Source organism: Cricetulus griseus, chromosome 2, assembly GCF_003668045.3.
Source record: "Cricetulus griseus strain 17A/GY chromosome 2, alternate assembly CriGri-PICRH-1.0, whole genome shotgun sequence".
Lineage (NCBI taxonomy): Eukaryota > Metazoa > Chordata > Mammalia > Rodentia > Cricetidae > Cricetulus > Cricetulus griseus.
The window spans coordinates 25,049,490-25,075,555 of NC_048595.1; the positions used below are offsets into that span (position 1 = coordinate 25,049,490).

The 26,066-nt window shown below is 48.2% G+C and overlaps 1 protein-coding gene across 1 annotated transcript in view; it reads left to right on the forward strand.

Annotated features, from left to right (window-relative positions):
* CUNH1orf94 (chromosome unknown C1orf94 homolog) overlaps positions 1-25,457 on the forward strand; it is a 43,448-nt gene extending 17,991 nt beyond the window's left edge. Inside the window, exons 2-7 of the mRNA XM_027398982.1 lie at positions 1,655-2,343; positions 6,190-6,450; positions 7,667-7,842; positions 12,756-12,833; positions 15,646-15,842; positions 25,382-25,457. Coding sequence (XP_027254783.1) covers positions 1,655-2,343; positions 6,190-6,450; positions 7,667-7,842; positions 12,756-12,833; positions 15,646-15,842; positions 25,382-25,457 — 1,477 coding nt within the window. The remainder of the gene's footprint in view (positions 1-1,654; positions 2,344-6,189; positions 6,451-7,666; positions 7,843-12,755; positions 12,834-15,645; positions 15,843-25,381) is intronic.
* The last annotated feature ends 609 nt before the right edge of the window (positions 25,458-26,066 follow it).

Consider the following 26,066-nt stretch of genomic DNA (forward strand, 5'->3'; position numbering starts at 1 on the left):
TTCAAGTGGCTGGGCCCTAAGACTTGAGACTTACCTGATTCCTTTTAAGGAGGAGGAACCGAAACTTGGGGCACCCTCTTTTACTCTGATTGTTCCTGGGGCACAGCGGTGAGAGCAGGGCCTATTTTTAGCCCTAAGTCTAGACATGGAAAGGCAGCAAAAGGAAGGGAATATTCGAGAGGGCCAGGGAGAGAGAAGAGTATGAAGGAAAGAGAGATTGAGAGTAGGAAGTGAGCCTTCCCCTGTGGACTGTCAAGGGCAGGCTCTGCTCTCCTGGTTCTGAGTGAACTGTGAGCCTGCCTGTTTCTGTGCAGTCCTGTGTGCATCAAGGTGTGTGTGTGTGTGTGTGTGTGTGTGTGTGTGTCCGCCCTCATAAGCAAACAGCACTACAGGAAGGCAGGGACATCCCATGAACACTGTTTGGGGTATTTCTTGTGCCTTCTTAGTGGAGAGTGGATTGTCAGACAGACCACGCTTTGGTTTGCCCACAGTGAAGCCGCAGCAGCTGAGCCCCACTCGTGTATCCCTTTTATTTTTTCCCCTTCTGCCTCTTAACTGTCTTTCTCTTTATGTGCCTTAAGTGGCTGCTGAATCAAGTTTCCAGAACATTCCAGGCATAGGTAATTCTATCTATCCTTCCCAGGAACCTTCATGTATGCATAGCAGGTACTTCTAAGCTGGAGGACCCTGGCTCCCCTGGGAATGTAGTGGAGGAAGGTGCCCCCTCACCAAATTTGCTGGGGGGTAGTTGAGAGGGCAGGGTTACCAACTTCTCCCTCACTTGAGGAGAACCAGTAATCAGGAGCTGGGAATTCATTAGCTCATCAAGCACCATCGGGATGTTGGATCACTAATGGAGATCAGGGACAGGGGGACAGGGGAACATAGGGACAGGGAGAGCTGTATGAACTGGTTCAGGTTCCAGCCAAGTGTTGTTGTCATCCACAATAATGTTCCAATTCAGATGCCATGACCCCATCAGAGGCCATGCCAGCAAGAGTAGATACAGATGTCCAGATGGGCACACTGTGGAATCCAAGGTTCAAGGTCAGGTCAGACTATGAGCCTGACCTTATGTGGACATAAGCACTGACAGGTGTGTGACCCTGTGACAGAGTGTCTGCACTGTTCAAACACCCCTCTGTGATATTCCTGGGAATCACACAGGATATTGGAGTATCTGCGATGCTGAACAACTTGCTCAGGGTCACACAGATTGAAAGTTACAGAGACAGCTGTGAGTCTTAACTGTGCAGTCCGCCAGCCTGCAATAGGGGACTTACTGTATTGTATTCCTGGAAACTTCTTCAGGCTCTAGATCTTGTTCTTTGAACTGCTTAGTCACAGACTTTGCTGCTGGGCAAATTTCCCCAGTGAACCATCTCTCTACTGTTTGTTGCCTTGGGGACTGAGGAGGAAGGGGCAGACATCTTCAGCACTATAGCCTAGCGGGTGATATTGGCTTTGTGTCCACCTGGTCCATTTTTCCCTCTTGAGAAAGCAACAGGTTTTTCTCATTAGGAAAGAATGGTTTTCAACAGGTTGTGGCCCCACCTTCTTTCCCCGAGGCCTGTATCCCACAGCCTGCATCCTGCTGGCAGAGCTACTGGTGGATGAGAGCACTAACTCCGCCATGTCTTTGAACCTTTTGCAGAGCTCTGGAGCTGAGCGGGGGCAAGGATGAGATCTCCCTGCTGGTGGAGCAGGAGTTCTTAAGTCTCACCAAAGAACATCTCATCTTGGTCCAAGAGAGCTCTGGGGAGCTGGCAACACCTATTGTCACTCCCCAGGGGACCCGGGAGCTGGCTCCCTGCTTTCTTGTGCCTCCTCTGGGGGCAGACAGCACTGAATACCCAGGATCCTCTGTAACAGCTGGTGACAAGCTTCGGGAGCAGAAGCTGTCCGTGCCCATCATCAGTAGCAGGCAGGACTGTGATTCTGCCATGTCTACAGTCACAGGCATCCTTCGTGCTGCCAAGGTCAAGAGTGTCAAGGGAACAAAGGACAAGAGCCATAGCCTGAGTGCCTCTAATTCAGAGATCAGCAAGCTCCTGGCCCAGTTCCCACTGAAGTCTACCGAAATGTCCAAGGCCCCTGACAACAAGATGGTGCTGGAAGAGACCAAGGTCATTAAAGATTTCCTGCAGAATAGCATGTTCAATGGCTCTGGACCCCGGGAGCCCATGGGGCTGGGCCCATTCCTGCTGCTGCCACCCCCACCTCCTCCTGCACCCCCTGACAAGCTCCCTGAGTTCTCTCCTCCAAAAAGGCAGCTTCCAGTGTTTGCCAAGATCTGCTCCAAGAATGAGGCTGACTCCACTCTTGATGGCCACCACTGGATTGGTGAGTGGGCCTGGGAGCAGGGAGGTGAGGGGGTTACCAGGGAGGAGGGCCTTGATCAGAAAATATGATCAACGTTATAGTGCATCTTGGTGCAAAGCAAAACAACGCAGAGTCTCTCTCTGTCTCTGTCTCTGTCTCTCTCTCTCTCTCTCTCTCTCTCTCCTCTCCCCGTGTGTGTGTGTGTGTGTGTGTGTGTGTGTGTGTGTGTGTGTGTGTGTATGTATGCCTGGAGGCAGAGGTGTCAGGCGACATCCTCTGTGGCTCTCCATCTTATTTCCTGGGATTGGGACACGTAGCCCTCTGATTGAGCTAGAGTAGCTGGCCAGTGGGTTCTAGAGATCTTGCCTTTGCCTCCCCAGGACTAGGGTTACAGCCACATGTCACCACATACAGCTTTTTATATGCTGTATAAATGCTGGAAATCCAAACTTAGGTTCTCTGCCATGACAATCATTTCGCTAACTTAGCATCTTTCTGGGTCCTGGAAGAGTTGGTCATTTCTGACTTTACTAGGTACCCATTCTGGAGGAAGTATTTACCTTATAAGGTAAGATCCCAGCCTGGGGTCTGGGCTAGAAGAGAAAATTGATTGGCAGCTGGGGGTACTTAACCTCTAATGGAAGTACACACCCTGGTCATCAGGACCACTCTCTCTAGGGCTTAAGCTGTCCAGGAACAGCTCAAATTGTTCGTCCTGGGACTCTAAAGGTTTAGTTGGATGTATTTTCAACACTTGAATGGGGACTCCACAGTCTTCCCAGGAAACTCAGCCCCCCTCCCAGTGCTTCCGACTCCTCCCTGGGATTCAGCATTGTGTATGCTCAGACTGGATGACAGAGCCATTTGCCCACAGCCCACGGCTCCTTGGAGAACAACCAAAGGAAAGGTCACCCCCCAGGCCGAAGTGTTATGGTTAAGTGACAGTGCCTGCATGGGGAGGGCCCAAACCCACTTCTCTGAGAAATAAGGACAAGGTGACCTTCCAGAGCATTCTACATTCTAGAGCACTTGTGGGACCCCAAAAAATCAGAGCTGAGATGACAAGCTGGACTCAGTGTCCAGCAGGCCTGGAGGAGTCACGAGGCTTTGGGATGATAGCTGTGGGTGGGAGGGAACTACCCTCTCCTTCTAGGGGGGACCCTTCATGTTCCTTGCTGAAAGGGCTGCAGATTTGGGGGTATCTTGTCCATTTCCCCTCCCCATACTCAGAAAGTGCCTTTGCCCACAAACCTGTGGGCAAGGTATGCCCGAGGAGCTTTGTGCAGGGTGAGCACATTCATTAGGGAAAGCACAGGGGTGGCATGTCTGAGTGTGCCCGTGTGTATACTAACTAGTGGGTATGTTTGTCATGTGTGTGTCTGTATAGTTATGAGACAGAGGGTAATATAGGTGTGTGTGTGTGTGTGTGTGTGTGTGTGTGTGTGTGTGTACATGTGTGTGAGAGAGAGGGAGGGAGGGAGAGGGAGGAAGTGGGAGGGGAAGAAGGAAAGAGGGAGGGAAGGAGAGGAGAGAGAGAGAGAGAGAGAGAGAGAGAGAGAGAGAGAGAGAGAGAGAGAGAGAGAGAGCCCAGATGTCAGAGGGGTCTTGCAGATGTTCAAGGGACTGACTGTAGATGGGTGAGAAGCTGTAAATACAGCAGTTTCTAGGGGGAAATAACTATTATTAGTGGGTATGTTATTTCAGCATTCTAGCTGGGGGCTAAACTCAGCAACCAGAGGAACTCCTGGAAGAGACTCTGGGGACATGTTCTGCTAAAATTGTCATAGTCTCCTAAATTGGCACTGGCTAGAGCAGTGTTTGCCTTTGTTGGGAAGGTAAGGTCCAGGTCCATGTAGAGGCTCTCAGGGCTGCTGGCCTGGGTGACAGGAGGTCTGTGAAATGGTGGGATCATGTCCACTACCATAGGTCACAGCTGAAGCACTGGGACTCAGATCCAGCTGGTACCAGAGTCCCCAGGTACCTGCAGTCTGTCCAGAGCAGCACAGAGCCACCCCCCTGCCAGCACATGGGCTTCTCAGCCAAGCTCTGTGGAGGCTTTCAGAGACAGCCAGTCTGAGGAAGGAGTGAAGGGCAGAGTCAAAGCCCACTTTCTTCTTCTAACAGAGAAATGCCTTAATAATGATTATATCCATAGGTGAGTATATGTATATATTATATAATATATAACTTACATGTATACACATTTATAAAGCTCTCTCTCTCTCTAGTTTTTGGTCCCAGGAACCCCTCAAATAACCAGTCTATAGATGTTCATAATGGCATCCAACCTACGCATTCCTCCTACACACTGTAAGCCACCTATAGATTACTGATGGTGCCTGATCCAATGTCACTGTTGTGTAAATGGTGGTTACAGCATGTTGTTTAGGGAATGATGACAAGAAATTTTGCATGTTTTCAGTAAGGGTGCAGTTCTTTCTTGGAATGTTTTGTATCCACTGTTACACACACACACACACACACACACACACACACACACACACACACTCAATTTTGAAGAAAGCATGACAACACTGAGGGGAACTGTGGGTGAGAGAGAGCTCTGCAGAGGTGTCACAGGTGTCAGGGGTCAGAGTGTCCTTCTGCAAGGGATGGATGCTCAGCGTGTTTGCAGTGAGACCTGAGTCTGGCACCCATTGAGTTCTTTCTGAAACTCCAGTCATTTGTGATGACTCACATTGTCCCTTTGATGTTTCCTGCTATTGTAGTTGCCCATGCCTGTGACACCTTCCTGATGGCCCCAAATGAGAGTCTTGCTAAGCCTTCTTTCCTTCTTGGTTGAAGGATCCTCTCAGACAGACGAGATCCCAGCCAGTGTCTTCTCCCATTTTGTCACCTCATGGTGCCCGTCTGCCTTGTCCTAGAGCTATTTCTGGACACCTCTCCCTCTTCCTTGTGTGAGCTCCTGCAGGGCAGCCTGGCTCTGACTCATCGCTATGTCCCCAGTACTCAGGGCAAGGCCTGGTGCTGATGGGAGAGCTGAATCGCTGTGAGAATGACAGCAAAGGTGAGGGACTAAGCAGCATGGCTCAACTCTGCATTCTGTAGAGATGTGTGTCTCCTTACCTAAACCATGGCCAAACCACATCCAAGCTACCTCCTATCCTTGGCCTGGCGCTATGGATGGAAAGAAGGGAGAGAGAGACAGCGAGGGAAAAGAGGTGGAAGAAGGAAGAAAAGAAGGAAGGGAAGACTGAAAACGAATGGGCAGGCATCACGGAGCACAGCTGCAATCTCAGCACTCAGGAGGCAGAGACAAGCAGATCTCTGTGACCTTGAGCCCCTTGAGGTCTACATAGTGAGTTCGAAGCCAACCAGGTCTACGCAGTGAGGCCCTGTCTAAGAAAGAAAGAAAGAAAGAAAAAAGCCATGGGTAGATGAATAGATGAGTAGATACACAAATGGATAGATGGATGGATGGATGAATAGACAGATGAGTGGATGGATGGATGGATGGATGGATGGATGGATGGATGGTAAAACGATGCAATAAATAAATAAATGGGTAAGTGGCTGGCTGGATAAGCCAATGAACAGATGAATGAATGGAAAGATGGACAGACGGACGGACAGACGGACGGATGGATAGGCTGAGTGGGTGGGTGAATGGCCTGATGGGCACACGAACAAGTAGACAAGTGGATGGAGAGATGGCTGTATAAGACAGGGAGGTCAGAATGGGCAGCAATCGGAGCAGACTTCAGCAGGAGTCTGGAGATGCACCTGACTGAGACACAGTTCCTACCTAGTATGGCCCGGACCTCAGTGTGAGCTATGGGCCCCAAGAAAGTAATCTACAAGTATTTGCTTCCCAGAGGCTTTGATTCAGTTTCCCTCTTTCTGTAGAACGAACTCCTGGCAGCAAAGAGCTGACCAAAGGTCGAGAGAGCCTCTTTATCAGCCAGTGGCCCCAGAGCCGGAAGGACACCTGTGGTGAGGAGGGTCACAATGACTCAATTGGCACCATCTCCATGACTCTGCCAACCAAGAAGCCTGTGTGGCCGGCTGAGAAGAACCTGCTGTATGAGTTCTTTGGAGCCACCAAGAACCCCAGTGGGCAGCTGAGACTTCGAAGCAAAGTGGATATGGATGGGCTGGATCTGAAGTGTAAGTGATCGTTCTCTGGGCGGGTACCCAGAAACCACAGGTATTCAGGTCCAAGCAGCAGGACCTCATTCTGTCCATGGGCAAGTCACCATTTCCCCTTGGGTTTCAGGATTGTTAACTCCATAAAATGGAGGAAATGATTTTCTCCCAGCATCCCCTGAGGGAATCCAATTGCTAGAGGAAAGTAATTGGTTTTTAGAGATCCTACAAGCACAAACAACTGGTGTGGTCCATAGCCCCAACCTAAGATATATTACAGCTTCTAAGTTTGCCCAGGCCACAGAGAAATCCGTGCTTTGTATTATTTCCACATTGAGATTATCCATGACCTGGCCTGGCTTCCTCTCCTTTGTCCTCCTACAACTGCTTTAGTCACAAAGTCAAAACCCCTTTCCAAACACAAATTAACAAAAAAAGGATGCCGTGGAGGGGTGTGTTTCTGATTCCGTAGTCCATGGATGTCTCTGTAGAAGAGAAGAATCCAGTGTTCATACACAATAACAATTAAAACTCATGCTTTGGAACCCAGTAGTAAGTTAGCCCGCACTGAACTATTTCATGTTTTTAAATACTCGGGAAAACACTAATAGTTAAAGGGATGGCTCAGTGGTTAAAGGTGCCTACTGCTCTTCCAAAGGACCAGAGTTTGGTCCCCAGCACCCACTTTGGGTGAATCGAAAACTTCAGGAGTTTGGATAACCTGCTCTTTTTTCCACACACATACACATAAAGAAAAATAAAAATTAATCTTTAAAAACCATTCAATTAATATTTAGAAAACCATTCCCGTATAGAGACAGCAAACTGCACAAAGTTGTTATGTTGCTCAGTATCCAGCCTTGATGGGGGTAGATCATTAGAGGGAAATTCTTTGCAACAGCTTTGCCCTTGTTTGTATAAAGCTGGAGTTGGGTTTTGCAAGTAGGTGGAACACAGCCTTAGCACTGTGGTTTATTGCATACCTTGCTCACCAGCCTCATTTACTAGTGAGTGATGGAGACAGAAGCCTTTCCTTCCAAATGAGCAAGCGGTGCACTAATGATGGTTTCCTGGAGTTAGAAAGCTCCTGGACTTGGAAGGACCCTACTAGCGCTTAAAGGACATGACCCCTGAGAGTATGCATCCCCGGGATGCATACAGAGACATCTAGCCTCTCCCTGCTGCAGGCACTGAGCTGTTTCCCTCCCCCTTTCCCCTGTCCCACTGTGACTTGCAGTTAACCCACCTGCATTGATGCCCGACAAGAACAATATTAAGTATGCTGGGAATGTTTTCGCCCCACGCTTCACCACAGCCTTGACCTCGACCACCCTGAACCAGCCTCTCTGGCTCAATCTGAACTGTCCGCCTCCACCAGTGTTCTCCAACCACTCCACCTTCCCGCAGTACCAGGTAAGCAAATGGCTCTGGCTCCCCAACCAAGCCTGCTGCACCAAAAGCCTTGGGACTCCCCTGGAACACCATCCCTAACCATAGATCACATGAGAAGGAGAGTAGACACTGTCAACCTGTGAACTTCTACTGTTTTCATTGTAACCATAATGACTCACCAATTGGTACACACACACACACACACACACACACACACACTTATGTGCTCACACACATGCATACCATGCACGTATACATGACCTTGGGAACCTGTCTGAAAGGGAGTTAGAAGTGCCACACAAAAGGACAGCCGAAGAATTTGTAGCAGAGTTTGAAATTTTCCTCACGGAGCTTATTTATGCAGGGAGAATGGAGTTTGTTCATTTTGTCCATTTAACTTAATATCCCTTAAGAGCCGTGGCCCACTTGGTGGAAGGAAGAAAGAATCAAATAAATGTCCACTCTAGTTTAAGCCTTTGTCCAATCCAATAACTTAACAGTCCCCTTTGGTAGTGCTCTGTGTTTTCAGGAGAGGTGCTCAGCGTCAAAGGTTTCCCCAGCTTCAGGTCCCATTCCTGGCTTCTCCATCATGTCACATAGTTCCTCCAGGAAGCACGGGGTTTCAGACCTGTTCTCCGGGGCTTTGTCCATTTGCTGGCCTGGCTGTGACTGGAAAAGGGAAATGGAGAAGAAATTTGTGCTGAACTTAACTTGTCTTCCTCCACGATCGTTCTGCATGGAGCCGGCGCCACCTTTGTTGACAACAGAGCAAGAAGTGTGTGGCTTAGACATCCCAGGTGGGCGGGGAGCCTCTCTATTCTAAGGACTTCAGAGCTGATGCCCCTTCTTCTCAGCAAAGGACCTGTTTCTGATTTGTTTTCAACTTTTTCAGAAAGAATGAGTCCCCACTTCCCTTCCCTCCACAGGTGCAAAACGCCTTGCACTTTAGGACGCCATGGAGAGCGTTGGGGAAAATCGCAGGGCATCATCTTCACATTAGTAATAACATCTTCCCACAGTCTCGAGAGAAGCTTCGGGGTCAATTAATTCATGGCTTCCTTCACTGGCGTTCTGAGCCCATTGCAATTTGGGGCCTGCCTAATCCCCATTCATTTATTCACCTATTCATTGGCCGACTCCTTTTTATTTATTTATTCATTTTTCTTTAGTAATCTTAAAGACCTCTGCTCTGTGGTTACTTTAGGCTGAGCCCTGCACTAGGTGAGGGCACTCAAAGGTGATGAAGAGGCTTTGAGTCCTGTGTAAGTTCAGGAGCAAATCAAAGACCAGGGGGATATACACGACCTCAAAATCAGAAACAACTGCACACTTTCCCACGGTTGGAAGTCACTCTTGCTGAATTCATGCACCCGTCTCACAGTGTCAGCCTGTATTGCAATGCTCCACTGACTTGGCTTTTTGAGCAAGTAGGATTTGGCTATGTTTTTCTGAGCATCAACTCTGTCTTGTGTCTTCAGAGACACTGGTGTTCATATTGTAGGGCTGACTATGACTTTGCTACAGGAGGAGGGAAACTGAGGCAGCACATCTGGGTGGCAAATTTCTAGATGCAGAGAGTACTTTCTTGTAGATCAAATGATGGATTTTTCTATAACATGCACAGGAAGCCCAACTCAGTCTAGTCTCTTATACAGCTGTATCCTCAGGCTCATTCTCAAACTCTCTGACTGCTGCTTATTCTGGCCTTTCTGCTTTATGTATCCATCTCTCCATCCACTTTACTACTCATCCATATTCCCATCCATTCATTCACCTACATTTGTCTATTTATCCATCCTTACCCATCATCCAGCCAGCCATCCAGCCATCCATCCATCTATCCATCCATCCACTTATCCATCCACCCATCTATCCATCCACTCATCCATCCATCTATCCATCCCTCCACTTCTGCAGAGAAGTGATGCCCTGGCCTGTCTGGGAGGACCTCCTTGATTCTGAAAGACAATTCAGGCAGCGAATGGGCCCAATCAAAGTTAGCCAGGAAGGAGCTGACATTCCCAGGTGGTGGCCAAAGACTGCACCTCTGCTTTCTTATGAATCTCAGAATTTCCTAGTGCTTGATTTGAGACTAGGAATCGACTGGATCAGGAGGCCTGGTACAGCTGAGAGAAAGCAGATCTGAAACCAGAAGATGGGTGAGAGGGCTTTGCAGCATCTGCATTGTGTGGCCTTGGGCAAGTTCCTTAACTGCCCTAGTTTGTCTGTAGAAGATTCGGGCTTATCATAATTACAGCACTCACAGAAACTGATTTGGTTGTAAGGATTAATTGAGCCCAAGCAAAGGAAAGGACTCTTAAAATCCCCAGTGTGACACAGATGTTCACTGAATTAATACTCAGTTAAGGCCCTCCAGGAAAAGGGGGTCAGGGAGTTCAGTAGACCTTGAGGGGGCAGAGAAAACAGGGGACTAGTCTATCACAGTCTCTTCCACACAAGGCCTAAGGAATAAAGATGAGGCCCCAAATCCAATTTTCTCAGAGCTCCATGGTGGAGAAACTCGGAGATAGGAAGACAAAGTCCCTAACACGGACCTTGAGCAGCTCCAGATGAAGAAGGGAAGCCATGTGGGGAAAGGCCATGGCCTCAAGCAAAGAGGAGTGAATGCTTATTCGCCCCTGCTTGCTCACAATTTTACAAAGCTGCAATTCTAACAACTGTGAACGTCCCTAGAGTCAAGCAGTCTGCCTCATTCTAATGAAGGAGGCACCATCTCTTACAAGGAGGGGAGCAGGGCTGGCCAGCTTGTGTGCCCTCCATTGGCCCCAGCATAGCCTAGTGCAGAACAGGTGGTGGTGGTGGATGGCTGCCTGGTATTTGCAGTCCTGGAAGAGGTGGGTGGCGAGCTTGTTAATGGAGTTAAGGGCAGCAGATGGGCCCTTAGCAACCTGTCCTGAGGTCTTGCCACTCACCAAGGGTCTGGAATGAGCAAGTTCATTCCTTTGGTAGGACTTCTCTGGCCAGGTTTATTCCATGGTGGGGAAATAGGGACTGTGCTGGGTCATGATGGTGAGTGAGGCTGACCTGGTTGTAGAATTTTAGGCAATAGGGCATGAGGGGTGGACTGGCTTCAGGCAAGGACTGGTGGAAGTGGGAGGGGCCAAGACAGGAAGGTCTCAAGTGTTACTACTTAGTGACAGAGGAAGGGTAGGGATCTCTGCTATAGAATGCTTTGAGTCTCAGAGACCTGGAAGCTGGGACAGGAAGAGCTGAGAGGCTTCTGAGGTACGCCACGTCCAAGATCCTGGAGCCTTTCATGAGGAGCTGAGGATATCATCAGGAGCATGGTGTCTATCATTACCATTTTGGTGATTGACACAAACCAAGGCCGGAACAGAGACAGCACTTCAGGATGAAGAATGTTTTGGAAAGGTGTCCTGGGATGAGAGGTGCCCTGGGCTTTGAGCATCATGCTAGGTACTGAGTGCCCATCTTTTTAGCTTCTCCGGGCCACACTGGATGAAGATGAGTTGCCTTGATCCGCACATTAAATATAGGGTTGTAAAACCCACGGCCCACGAGTTCCTTTACATGACACTGAGACAAGACACTGCCGTCTATGATGTCCACGCCCTAGAATCATTCTATCAAGTTACAAAATAGTTGCAAAGCAATACGATAATGTTTTAAGTAAGCTTACAATCTCATGGTAGACTGCGTCCATAGCCATCCTGGTCCCCATGTGGGGACCTGCAGGGCTAGGGTTGGGGGCACCCTTATGATGTAGGTAATGACTGTAGACAGTTGGAGGGGTCATGGGTTGGTCTACCCTTTGAAACATTTCTGCTAAGTGTGTGAGTTTTGTGTCTGTGTGAACTTGTGGATATCCCAAGCCCCACCCTTATTCAGGGTTGTAAATCAACTTTCCACCCCCTCCGGCTAAGCTGCCAGCAATCCTAGAGGGAGGGGCCAGTGGGGGATGACAGACAGCCCTAACATTTACAGAGGCCTTACTGTGTGCCCAGGTGCTTTCTCAACTCTTTACTGGCATTCCTTTATTTACCCTCCTGCTTACCCTCACCATGAGCAACAGATACACACTGGCCCTAGCAGAAACCCAAACAAGCGTGTGTGTGTGTGTGGGGGGGGCATAGCTGCACATCTGTACACAGAATCGTAGGCCCCATACACATACAGATATACTTGAACATGGATGTATCAATGCTGGAGCCCAGATGTATAGCACACCTCACACTTAGGTGAGAATTGGCTTAGGGAAAGGTAGAAAAGGCCCATGATGGCTGAGGAGACAGGCTGATCCTTGAAGTGCTTGTCTTGCAAGCTTGAGGTCCTGGGTTTGAACCAGCAGAATTCATACAAAAAAGCTGGGCTTGGTGAGGGAGAGTTGCAGTCTAAGGACTGTGGAGGCAGAGACAGGAGGATCTTTGGGGCTTATCTGACAGCTGACATAGTCTACTTGGTAATCCTCAGGCCAGTGAGAGACCTTATCAAAAACAAAAACGCCAACCAAGGTGGGCAGCATCTGAGAAATGACACAGGAAGTTCACCTCTGGTCTCCACAGATGTGTATGCAAATAGCAACAGTGATAATGTGGTCATTCCCACAGATTTCACAGGCCTGGCCTGGCAAGACTCTCACAGAGGTGGAGTAGCTTTCTCAGGGACACAGGTCAGCCTCTGAAAGTGTCAGTCTTTGGCACTCCTTCCTAAACATCCCTAGATACTCAATTCAGCTTTGGAATCAGTTAAAAAGGGGGCTTTCCAGGTGGCCTGAGCTGTGATGGCCCCAGCGGGAACCAGTCAGCTCTAGGCAACTTCGTGGGGGATGGGAGAAGGTCAACTTAGGATGCAGATCTAGGCCTATGAGTAGGATGCTGAGCAGCTTCTGTGTTCAGGCTAGGGATTGCCATCTAGCATCAGCTAGCATCAGGAACCTCTCTTTTTCTCCTTAGGGCCTGTACCCACAGCGGTCAACAAGGATGCCCTACCAGCAACCTGTGCACCCCCCTATGGGGTGCTATTCCCGACAGGTAAGTTGATGACTTCCCCTTCTATGTCCTGGCTTCATAAGGTCTTTAGGTCCCAAAGCTATCTGCTCCTTCACCCTTGCCTGGTGGTCATCACCATTACTTTCTGGGCCATCACTGACTTATCGTATGATGATCCCAAATGTCACTTAAAAGAGTCCTTATTACATGATAATGCTAGGCCTCTCCAAAAGGCTTCTCCTACACTAATTTAACCTTCTCAACCACCTTACAATGCATGCTACTGATGGGGAAACTGAATCACAAAGAGATTAGACCAAAAACACTAACACATAAGTTTGGGTTTGCTGTGACAAGTAGCTTCAATAATTCAGAGACTTTCCAGGAGTCTTTAGTTCTTGCTCATCGGCTGAACTTGGCTGTGGAACAGAGTCAGGACTATTCTCTTTTCTCTTTTGGGATCTTAGCTGAAGATGCAGGAGCTGTCGCTTTTCTCCCATTGACTGACAGAGGAAACTCATAGTGCTTCCAGGAGCCTCAGCTCTGTGCATGGTGACATCCACACACTTTCAGTTGGCCAAAGTTAACCCCACAGCTCTGCCCAGCATGTATGAGGCAACAGTCATTTTCATGCTATGTGGATTGGCTAGTTCCCATACAAGACACTCAGTTTGGTTTGAAATTCAAATAAATAGTGAATACATTTTTAGTATAAGTAAGTCTTAAATATTGCACAAGACATATTAACGTTAAAAATACACTCACAGTTTATTTCTGGTCTGGATTCAACTGGTGTCCTGTAGTTTTATTTGCTGAATGTGGCGGTATGAATTACACAAGTACTTCAGGTACAATTGCCTCTTAGATATTAACTCAGAAGCAGCCTATGTTCTTGGCCACCATGCTGGAAATCTCTTGTACACAGATACACAAAAGTACCGCTACAATAAGGCAGCAGATATAGCAACAGACCTACATAGAGAGAAGCAGAGAGAAATAGATAGTAGGCTGGGGAGATGTTTCAGTGGCTAAAGGGCTTGCTTTCCAAGCACGAGGAATGGAGTTTGGACCCCAAGAAACCATGAAAAGCTAGATTCAATAGCGTGCATCTGTGATCCCAGTGTACCTATAGCAAGGTGGGGGATACATGCATCAGCTAGCCTGGCATATATAGCAGTGAACTATATAGCTTCCTTATAACAAGGTGAAAGGTTAGGATTGACGCCCCAGGTTGTCCTCTGACCTCCACATGTGCACTGTGGTATCTGTACCTTGGGGGTTTTGGGTACAATTCAGGATTGGAGACAGTGCTAAGCTGGTTATTTTACTTCTCTGTGCCTCAACTTTTTTGCCTCTCAAATGGGAGTAATTAGGGCCTGTTATTTTGCGCACCACCATGATAAAGGAACTGACAAAAGCAACTTAAAGAAGTTTTATTTTTATTTTTCTGCCCAGTTTGAAAGTACAGCCCATCATGGTGAGAAGGCGTGGCCCCAGGGACATGGGGCAGTGGTCACATTGCAACCTCAGTTAGGAATCAACGGGAGTTGAAGGCTGGTATTCAAGTGGTCTTCTCTTTCTCCCTTTTTGTTCAATCTAAAACCCCAACCCCTAGGGCTGAAGCTGCCCATGTTTAGGGTGGGTCTTCTATCCTCAGTCAAACTTCCCTGGAAACACCCTCACAGTACACCCAAGGTAATTCTAAATTCTCATGAAACTAACAATCAGGGTAAAATCAGAGTGTCTTGTCTCACAGGGTTTGAAGATATAGTGACAGAGGTGAGATGAAGGGTCTCCCACAGCCAGAGTGTTTCAAACGCGCTAGCCCAAGTGGGTGGGTTTGTTTGTTTGTTTGTTTGTTTGTTGAGACAGGATTTCTCTGTATAACAGCTCTGGGTGTCCTGGAACTCGCTCTGGTTGGCCTCAAACTCAGAGCTCCACCCACCTACCTCTGTCTCCCAAGTGCTGGGATTAAAGGCACGATCCACTACCGCCTACCAAGTGGGTTTATATTAGCCATGAACAGGCAGGGAGAAGGGGGGCTCTTGAGTATTGTGGCATCTCTGGTGGAAATGCAGAAACTTTCCCAGCTTTGACAGAAATTCCCCTCAGCACACAGGGGATCCATGTGAGGAAAGGGCCTTCTAGTGTACAGGTTGTCAGTAATGGAACCTGTTGCCCTTGGTGAGTGCTCCCAATCATGTCAACAGATGCTCAGTGCTCTCCCCTCTTTACTGGCCTCTCTTACTGCATTCACTCTACTGTCTCAGAGCTGGAGCAGCAGCAATGAATAAGATGGGTGGTGCCTTGCTTGTTGGTGGTGAGAAAGTGGGAGCCCCAGTTCTCAGCAGGTATTTGCCCAGGTATCCAACAGAAATCCCACTGAATTCCCATCTTTCCCTCGGATTTTTGGTTGCCCCACCTCCTTTTTGCACTTTCTTTTTTTATTATCCAGTACTGTAGCCACTAGCCACATGTGGCCATTTGCAGGAATCCCAATTCAATAACATCCAGACCTTAGCTCCTTATTCGCCCCAGCTGGATTTCAAGTGCTTGATAATCATAGCTGGAGGTTTATGCAGTGATCCTCACAGCACAGCCCCATTCTTCCCTGGCAGGGGTTTCCACTGGGTGAGGTTGTCTAGGGCTCACAGTCTGTTCAAGTCTGAAGGTGGAAGCCAGTCATGTGAATCCCAGCAACTAAACCCTCCCTACACAGAGTATATAGTGTTTATCCATTTTATAGATTAGGGGCCTGAGGCCCAGACACATAAGGCAAGTAAGGGGCACACGGGTTTATGAAGTCAGCGCTGGGAGATGTTGAGCTTGTCCCTCTCTTCTCTGTGCCCTGCAGGTGACACCGTACAACCCACAGCAGATGGGACAGCAAATTTTCCGCTCTTCCTACACCCCCTTGATGAGTTACATCCCTTTGGTCCAACCCAACTATCCATATCCTCAGAGGACTCCCCAGAAGCTTCCCGCCAACCCCCGAGATCCTACCCCGATGGCAGGAGATGGGCCTCCATACCTCTTCCCCCAGGGATATGGGTGAGTCTTCAGCCATGGTGGGTGTGGGGAGCTGACCTGCATCTAGAGGGCTGTCATAGATGGCAGGAGAATGGGGTGGGCTTCATAGAACCTTTCTTGGTATATGTCGCCCATGGCAGTGGCGGGTGGGGGGCTGGTGGCATGTGTTTGTATCTGTGCCTAGTTTCGGAAGTGAGCCTGGGCTGGGATCTAGGAGGAGCCTTTTGAAGGTACTTTGCAGACTGCCACCTACAGGTCGGTTATGGAACTGCAGATGCCCAATAAGAAGCAAGTAGGCTCTCTCTATTCATTGCATGGGTGCTGCAAGAGGCTCATGACGCCCTGTCATTATCATTGAATGATTTGCAAAGAATGTAGTTAGCTAATTTGTATATGACTCCTATCCACTTCCTGATGCTTCTGGAGTCCTTGCCAGGCTAATCTTTCAAGTATCCTCTGGAGTTTGCCGGGTCCTGGTGAAGGATCTCCCACAGCTTATCCACAGAAGCCTTCCCAATCCGTAAAAGAGTCTGGCATTTCCTTCCTGGGTTTGTGTGAGGGGCTCAACTGCAAACTCCAAACACAACTGGGCAGTTAGGATAAAAATTCCTCTTGGATTGTGTATGGTGTGGAGTACCAAAATTGTGTTTGTTTTTAACATCATTAACAAGTAACTACTCACTCCGATAAGCCAAACTCTCAGCTAATATTAGTGATCCAAGGCAGAAGGCACCATTTCCCTCCTGTGGACCTCAGAATCTTAGGTAGATCAAGGAGCAGGTTATTTCATTTGGAGAAACTCAGGTTCTAGGTTAGAATGAAACTTTCTAGGTGGCATTGATTCCTGCCCCGCCCCCCTGCCCAGCAGACACCCTCTCCCCACCTGGCCCACTGCATGACCCCAGACTCTTGTCCTCTGGAAAATTACATCTTCCCTAATATCTTGTGAAAAGTGATCGATGTTTCAAAGAGGTTTTGATAGTCAGATCTGTTTGGGGGAAACTGTGAGAAACAAAGACAAGCAGATTTCTTAACAGTTGGAACTCTCAGATCATTTAATTGCCTGGGGTGCTCGGAGAATATTCAAGAGGTAGACAATGGTGGTATTTGAATATGATATCCATGACTTCTTTTTATATCTTTCCTTTCTCCTCTACTTCCTCCTGTCTTTCTCCCCTCAATTCCCCTCTCTTTTCCTCCTTCTTATTTTGTAGAACACAGCATGGTATGTAAACCCCCACCACCATCATTACATACACTAAAAAGGACTGTGGTTAATTCATGGAGTTAATGTGAACTTAGCCTACAGGAAACTCAAAAAGCAGAGGGTTGGGGCAGGAGACATGCCCCAGCTTACTGTTCTTTCAGAGTACCCAGATTTGGTTATCAACACTCACCATCCAGAAGCTCACAATCACCTGTAACTCTAGTTCCAGGGGATCCAATACCCTCTTCTAACCTCTGTAAGCACCCCCCACATATGACATATATAAACTGATACAAACACACATACATATACATAAAGAAGAAATGGAGGACTGACAGGATTGGATGGTGCATGCTCTGGTAAAGTGAAGCTGAAGTGGTCCCAGGCCAGAGGCAGGACCTCTGAGGGGAGACCCTAATGAGTGTCTAAGAGAGGCAATGTAGGTGGCGGGGGAGGGGGGGTCAGGCTCTGCAGTGGGAAAGGGCAAGGCAATCATGTAAATGCCCCTTTGAGCTCCTGATTTTGAGGTGCCAGGAACTGAACCCAGATCCTTCCTCATGCTAGGCAAGTAACTTGCTGCTGACCCATCCCCCAAGCTCAGAAGGTGCAAGACAAACTAGAGGCCTGGGAACAGAGGCGTGTATGGTTTGAAGTATTAGATTTGTCCCTGGAAAAGGTGGAAAATAGGATTGGAAAGGGAGGTTGGGAATGGATTATTAAAGGCTTTTGGCTGCTAGGCCTGAGGATCTAATAAAGGCCTGTGCACATCAGAGTGAACACATAGGCCTAGGGGAGAGAACAGGAGACAAGGTGTAGTCTGGAGGTCTCAACAAGAGGTTATCTATTACCTTGGTGGAGGTGAGAGTGAGTGAGGCATCCGAGGGATGCAAAGAACCATCCCTCAGCTGGCAGTCATCCCTGTGTTACACCTTGTGATTCTTCACAGGGACAAACTGGGATGCTGGCTGTCCAGAGAGCCAGGGGCGTTGTAAGCACAAAGGGCAGAGGCCAGGTGTCCCTGTGTCTTTGGGGAGACAGGGGAGGGGCGAGAGGAACAGGGAGGGGGCAGTCCAAGAAGCAGACTGAGGCACAAGACTGAGAAGAGTGGGAGACATTGGAGACAAAGAAGCAATGAGTAAGGAAAGGTGGCGAGTGGGGATGAACAACGCCTCGAGAAGCTGGGAAAACCAAGAGGATGGGGCCAGAAAAAGGTGCCAGCCTGGATCCCTACAGAGGATGGTTTGTTCATTTATCAAAAGACAAACAACTGATGGAGGGAGCTGGGAGATGACTCAGTCAATAAGTGCTTACTATGCAAGCATGCAAACATGGTGCCGATCCCCAGACTTTGCATAGGAAGCTGCTCCCGGTGGTATACACTTGTGATCCCAGTGCTGTTCAGGCAGAGATGGGTGGATCCATGGAGCTCACTGGCTGGCTAGCTTAGTCTGATTGGTGATCTACAGTCCCAGTAAGAGAATCTCTAAAACCAAGGTAGGTAGCCCCTGAAGAAAGACTCCCAAAGTTAACTTCTAGTCTCCATATACTTGGACACAAGCATGTAGCATCTATACACACACACACACACACTCACACACACACACACACACACACACACACACACACACATGCATATATACAAATCTGATTGATTTCTGGACTTGTGGCACATGCCTGTAATCCCAACACTTGGGAAATGAATTAGGAAGATCTTGAGTTTGAGACCAGCCTGGGCTACATGGTGAGATCCTGTCTCAAACAAAACAAAAAACTGGCTAGAGCAATTCCAGTGCCTGGCACTTTCCAAGGCAAAGTGTTTTCTTCTCTCACAAATCTCATAGTCTCTCTCTCCCTCTTTCTCTCTCTCTCAACCTCTCTCTCTCAACCTCTCTCTCTCTCTCTCTCTCTCTCTCTCTGTGTGTGTGTGTGTGTGTGTGTGTGTGTGTGTGTGTGTGTGTGTGTTGGTGGGGTGGGGGAATAAGATGCAAACATGTCATCAGAGGCCCAAAGGAGGAGGTGGCTTCTTCTCCTCCTCCTTCCTTAAACAAGGTCTCACTATGCTACCTAGAGCTGGCCTTGAATTTATAGCCATCATTCTGTCTCCCACACATAACAGGTGTACTGGGACTAAGTCATGAACCACCATGCCTGGCAAGGAAGTCTTCCTGAACCATAGTCATGTGTGTGTGTGAGAGACAAGCACTCTACCCAGAATGATTAGACATGCAAAGGGGCCCCTGAGTGGCTGGAGTGTGACAGGATGGTGAGAGTGGTGGAATGGGAATCAGCCAGGGCTAGACAGGTCTGGAGCCTGGTCAGCCATGGTTTGAGAACAGCAGGATACCATGGAGACTTCTGAACTGGGGAAGAACATACTTTCATTCCCTGTATAGAGCAGATCATGTTGGCCATGGTATGAAGAAAGGGCAACGGGAGTGAGGGCTGATGCAGGGGTCAAGCCTGGGGTCCTCAATACTGCCTGTGAAACAGATGCAGATGGCATGGAGGAGAGTGGCGCCTATAAGAAAAGGGACATGTGAACCTATCTAGAATGTTCATTTTCTTGGCAGAACCAGTGGGACTTGATCACGGTTGCATACAGAATGAGGACAAAGGACGAGGGTGGACAGGCTTGGGGGCAGGCACAAGTCCCAGGCTTCTGTGCTGTGTACACTTGATGACTGACAGTGGCAAATGCTTTGGTTGCAACGGCGACGGCAAGGCTGTTTATCAAGGGTTCAGTCTTAGATACTGAACTTGCTAGTCAGTGTTAGTCACTTTCTCACACAGTGATAAAACATCATGGCCAGAAGCAGCTTATAGAAAGAAGAGATTATTTGACCTTACGGTTCCAGAGGGAGACAGGTCCGTCTCGGAGGGGAGGCATGACAACAAACAGGCATGGAGGCAGGAGCAGGAAGCTGAGAGCTCACAGTTTGAACCACAGCATGAATCAGAGCAAGCGAGATGTCAAGAGAGGTCTTACACTCTCAAAGCCTGCCCCTCAGTAAAATAGTTCCTTTGGGAGGCAGAACCTCTTACATGTCCCCAAACAGTGCCACCAACTAGGGACTGAGTGTTCAAATACCTGAGAATACGGGCAGAGGCATTTATCATTTCAAATCACCACAGACAGATGAGTGGAACTATTGGTAGACAGGAGCCTGGAGCTTGGGGGTCAAGGTTGGGGCAATGAATTTGGGGGTCATTAGGATGTGGAAGACAGATGAAGGCATGAGACAAGATGAGTCACTTGGGCAAAGGGGCCAGGAAAGGGGCTAGGAAGCAACTTCTAGTGAGGTGTGCATTTGCGTGTGCGTATGGGTGTGCATGTGTGCGTGTGTGTGTGTGTGTGTGTGTGTGTGTGTGTGTGTGTGTGTGTACCATGAGGCCGTCAGGAAAAGAATGGAGGTCATGTGCAGGAAGTGATTCTGGAGAAGAGCACATGGTAGCTCGGATCCGAGTGGGAGAATGAGAGCTAGGTACTATGGGAGCCAACATGGGAGACTCTGGGTAGTGTAGTTGCCGAGGAAGCTATGAAGCTCATGATTGGACAGGACCTGGCGAGCTGGATCAGGCAAGGGGAGATGTATGCATGGCCACTGGTGGATAGTTTGGTCTGGAGGACAGGCAAGGTCATCAGAAGCCGAGGTGGGAGGGGATGCAGTGGGGCAGACAGGAGCAAGGGCCTCAAGGTCTCAGAAGAGGAGGAGGGAAGCCCTTTAGTCCCTCTGCCCTGTTGATTTGCATACCCCGTCAGGAATGACAACTACACAATGTCTCCTCCAAGCAATAAAATAATAAGTTTGAGCATTTCCTGGGGCATGAGTAATACTTGCTCTGGAAACAGTATTATATCAGCGGCCCCGGATCAATCAGGACCCATGCTTGCCTCACTCTAGGACAGTGGTTCCCAACCTGTGGGTCACAATCTCTTTGAGGGTCAAAGGACCCTTTCACAGGGGTTGCCTAAGACCATCAGAAAACACAGACATTTACATTATGACTCATAACAGTAGCAAAATTATAGTTATAATGTAGAAATGAAAATAATCACTCTGTGGTTGGGGGTCATCGCAACATGAAGAACTATATTAGAGAGTCACAGTGTTAGGAAGGCTGAGAGCCACAGCTAGGAGCTGATGTAGCTCCTCCCCTTCCTCTTCCCTCTCCTCCACGAAGTATGCCTTGGTAGCTTTAGTCCATACACCGCTTCTCCTCCTGACCCTCAAGTGTTCTGCTGTCTAGACCCTTGGCAGTTGGTCTGATTGCAAGTGATCTACCCAGAGAAGCTAGGGACACGGGGTGCAGTGACCAGAAATGAGAGACAACATGGCTAATTTGCTACTGATAGTCATTGTTACCGTGTCAGCTTTTATTTTATAAATCCAATCAAAACCCAGGGCATCTTATATTAACATCACTTCTTTTCTTCCAGTGCTGGGAATTAAACCCAGGGCTTTCCACGTGCTAGGCAAACACTCTGCCACGGAAGTACACCTCAGCCCATGTTTTTAATGAGACAGGGTCTAGTGAGACTGAATTGGCCTCAAATTTGTGATCCTGTATCCGCCTCCCAAGCGCTGGGATAACAGGCACACACCGTCTACCATTACTTTCAATCATTTATAATCCAGAATGGATTTTTAAAAATACTTTGTTTTTCATTTTATGGGTATGTATATTTTGACTGCATATATGTGTACCATGTGTGTGCAGTGCCCAATAACATAAGAAGGTGCCAGATCCCCTGGGACTGGAGTTCTGGATGACTGTGAGCCATCACGTAGGTGCTGAGAATCAAACCTGAATCCTCTGGAAGAGCAGCCAATGCTTTTAACTGCTGAGCCATCTCTCCGGGCCCTTCAGCACGTTTTCTCCCCTCTAATTTCATTTATTAGGAAATAAAATTCCAGCAAAAGTAGAAGATACAAGAGACATGGGAAGTGGTCACAGTACATAGACCTCGTTAAGTCAGGAACATAAAGGGTTAAAAATAAAATGAGCTACAAGCAAAAAGCCAGTAGCTCATCCACGGCCCAAACATCTGGAAGGTTCCACTGCTTTCCCTCTCTGATCTTCTGCCTTTAGCAGCCCGTTTCATCCTTAACATTTTAAAATTATATTACTCGTGTGTGTGTGCATGGAGGGGGCCTGCATATGATGTGTAACGTATGTGGAAGCCAAAGACAAATTGTGGAAATTGGTTTGCTCCAGGCATCTTGAAGGTCTCAGTGATCAAACTTAAATTGATGAGGCAAGTGCCCATACCCACAGAGCCATCTCATTGGGCTGGCATTTTTTTCCTCATTTTTTTATTTTATTTTAGATGCCAACCACAGTTTTCCTTCCCTCCCTCTCCTCCTACTCCCCACCCCCTCTACCACCCCTCTCCCATTCCTCCGTCTTCACTCAGATGGGATAAGGCCTCCCATCAGAATCAAAAAAGCATGGCACACCAAGTTTAGGTTGGACCAAGCTTCCCTGCCCCTGCCTTCCCCAACATCAAGGCTGAGCAAGGCATCCCACCATAGTGAATAGGTTCCAAAGAGCCAGACCATGCATCAGGAACAGGTCCTGGTCCCACTGCTAGGGGTCCCACAAAAGACCAAGCTGCACAATTGTCACCCAGATGCTGAGGGCCTAGGTCAGTCCCATGCCGTCTCCCTAGGGGTCTGTCCAGAGTCCATGAGCTCCCACAAGCTCAGGTCAGCTGTCTTTGTGGGTTTCCCCATCACGATCTTGACACCCCCCTTGCTCACACAATCCACCCTCTCTTCAACTGAACTCTGGGAGCTCGGCCTGTTGAAATAATATTGCCATACCCGGGATAGGGGTGACGTTTAATTTTATTGGGGAGAAATCACTTACATGAGAAACCGATAACCCAGGGTCAGCGCTCCGAGCACCCAATCTCAGCTACCTTCCGAGATCCGACCAATTGAACCCCTATAGAGAGAGCCTGTCTCCTCCTCAGGCCTAACAGCCCCCTACACACCTGTGGCCACGCCCAAATAGGCATGGTCAGCGCCACAGGTACTTAGCAAGATCTCTCCCAGTGCCTGGCTGTGGATTTCTGTGTCTGCTTCCATCAGGTACTGGAAGAAGGCTTTAGGGCAGTCACCCAGTCTGATTACAGAGGAAGGCCAGTTCAGGCATCCTCTCCACTATTGGTAGGAGTCTTGGCTGGGGCCATCCTTGTGGGTTGCTGGGAGCCTCCCTGGCACCAGGTTTCTCCTTAACCCCACAATGGCCCCTCTGTCAAGGTATCTCCCCCTCCCCCATCCTGACCCCTCATGTTTCCACCCCCTCATCCCCTCTCCTCTACTCTCCCACCCCGCTCCCAGCTTACCCAGGACACCCCATCTACTTCCTCTTCCCAAGGAGATCCATCTATCCCTCTTAGGGTCCTCTTTGTTACCTAGCTTCTCTGGAGCTGAGGATTGTAGGCTGGTTAGCCTTTGCTTTACATTTAATATCCACTTATGAGTGAATGCATACCATGTTTGTCTTTCTGGGTCTAGGCTACCTCACTCAGGATGATTTTTTTCTAGTTTCATCCATTTGTCTGCAAATTTCATGATGTCATTGGTTTTTATTTTCCCACTGAGTAATACTCCATTGTATAGATTTACCCCATTTTCTTTATCCATTCTTCGGTTGAGGGGCATCTAGGTTGTTTCCAGGCTCTGGCTATTATGAATAATGTTGCTATGAACGTAGTTGAGCAAGTGTTCTTGTGGTATGGTTGAGCATCCTTTGGGTGTATGCCCAAGAGTGGTAGTTCTGGGTCTTGAGGTAGATTAATTCCCAATTTTCTGAGAAAATCAGCCACCACATTGATTTCTAAAGAGGCTGTACAAGTTTGCACTCCCACCAGCAATGGAGGAGTGTTCCCCTTACCACATCCTCTCCACCATAGGCTGTCATCAGTGTTTTTCTTTCTTTCTTTTTTTTTTTTATCTCGGCCATTCTGACAGGGGTAAGATGGTATCTCCGAGTCATTTTGATTTGCATTTACCTGATAGCTAAGGATGTTGATCACTTCTTTAAGTGTATCTCAGCCATTTGAGATTCTTCTGTTGAGAATTCTCTGTTTAAATCTATACCTCATTTTAAAAATGGGATTATTTGGTATTTTGATGTCTTGTTTCTTGAGTTCTTTATGTATTGTGTATATCATCGATACAGTTTTTAAAAGAGAAAAAGCGATGTGTTTCTGGTAGGCAATTTGCCTGTTAGGGAAATGCTGGCAGGTCCTGGGTTGGGTGCTGAGCATGGAGTAGTGAACAACCAGGTGCTTTCACTGCGGTCCTGGAACTTATTTTAGAGAGAAGGAAATGAAATCTTAGCTGCTCCGTGGACTGTTGTAACTAGGGAGCCACAGATGTTGTAAGCAGCTGAGGCTGTTACACCCACACCGTGATTTCCATCCCCCCCCTCATCCTCCCACTTTGTTGCCTCTCCATTTTATGGGAGAGTGTTTTGAAGGTGACTCTCTCTTGTAATATGCATCTGCCCAGCTGAAAAGTGGTCCAGAATCCCTGGATTAGACTAAATCTAGCCGTTTGCTCTGCAGCAATTTGTATTAAGCTCGATGTCCATTCAAAGTATGATAGGAGATGGGTGAGGACTTTGCAGTCAGATCCCAGAAGTCTGCAAGTCAGTTCCCCTCTGAAGAGGTCAGGGGGAGCTCCACAGAGGAGACAGACGGCCTTTGAACTCTGTTTGGAAATATGTGTGCTGGTAAAGAAATCGGAGAGGTGCGTGGATCCCTGCTCTTGGAAGCTGAGGCACATGTCTTCCCTGCTCTTTCTTCCCTGAAGGTTGAGCCACATGCCAGGCACTCACACAGTGGTGTCTCAGGCTCACTTTCCTGGGGAGTGTTGAAATAAAGGGGCTGAAGGAATGAACTTGCACTGGTGTTGGCTGGACTCTGAGTTCAGGTGCCAGGACAGGTTCTGTTTTCTGCCATGTTGTGGACTTCCCTAAGGCATTTGCTTCCCTAAGACAGACTGGTGCTCACAAACCTACAGGTGAGGGGCTCAGACCCAGGTAACTTCACTCTTTGTGGCCCCTTCATGGTGACAGCCTACACTCTTGACTTCATCCTTACATACTCCCAGCAGCTCCCTGCAACAACATAGCAAGGGACATGGCTTTTCATTGTCCTTTAAATGTGTTTGACTTGCCCAGAGCCAAAGCCTTGTATGATGCTAAAGCTTTTAGCCTCCAAGCTCATTCCAGCTTCCCAGCCTTTGACAGCCACAAAAATCAATAGACTATTTTTTTTTCCAGTCTCTCCAGGCACACTGGAGACTTCATCACTGCATCTATCTCCCCTCTCCTCCAGGTTCAACTCGGCGTCCAGCGGCCCCCTGATGAACAGCCCCTATTTTTCCTCCAGTGGGAATGGAATACGCTTTTAGACTTCTTTCTCTCTCCCCGCCTCTCTTTGCCCTTGGAACAGGGCTAAAGATTCTGGAATTCTGGATTCTGCAACAGCTTGGTGTGAAGTTTGGAAAGCCAAGGTTCCAACCAGGTGGCCGACAGAAAACAGCAAGACCAGACTCATCTACTGACCAACACTCACCTTCATAGCTCCCCTTGCGTGTAGCACACACCGCAGACGCACCCTCCTATTTGTAAGACCACACAGGCACCTGTATTTAGCTAACATGACTGGTTTTTGTTTTTGTTGTTGTTGGTAAGATAGAAAGTAAGACACTTAATTTAGAACGTTTATATTTTATGATAAAACTATGAGCTGCTTGAACATGCGTGTGCCTGTTCATTTACTTGGCTGTGATTTGTGAAAGCTGTACTGCTCATTTTCCTCCCATGAGTCTCAGTGCTTCTTCAGACACAGACTGGGGTCTTGGGAGTGTTGCCATCTACATGCGGAACCTTGGGAGTCAATATCTTGAGCACTTATCTCTTTCCTCCTGTGATTCCCTTCCTCCCCGACATCCCAGATTCTCATTCCTACAATGGGCATTGGACAAGGAATATTCTCCCCTGTGGCCTGTCCCAGGTAG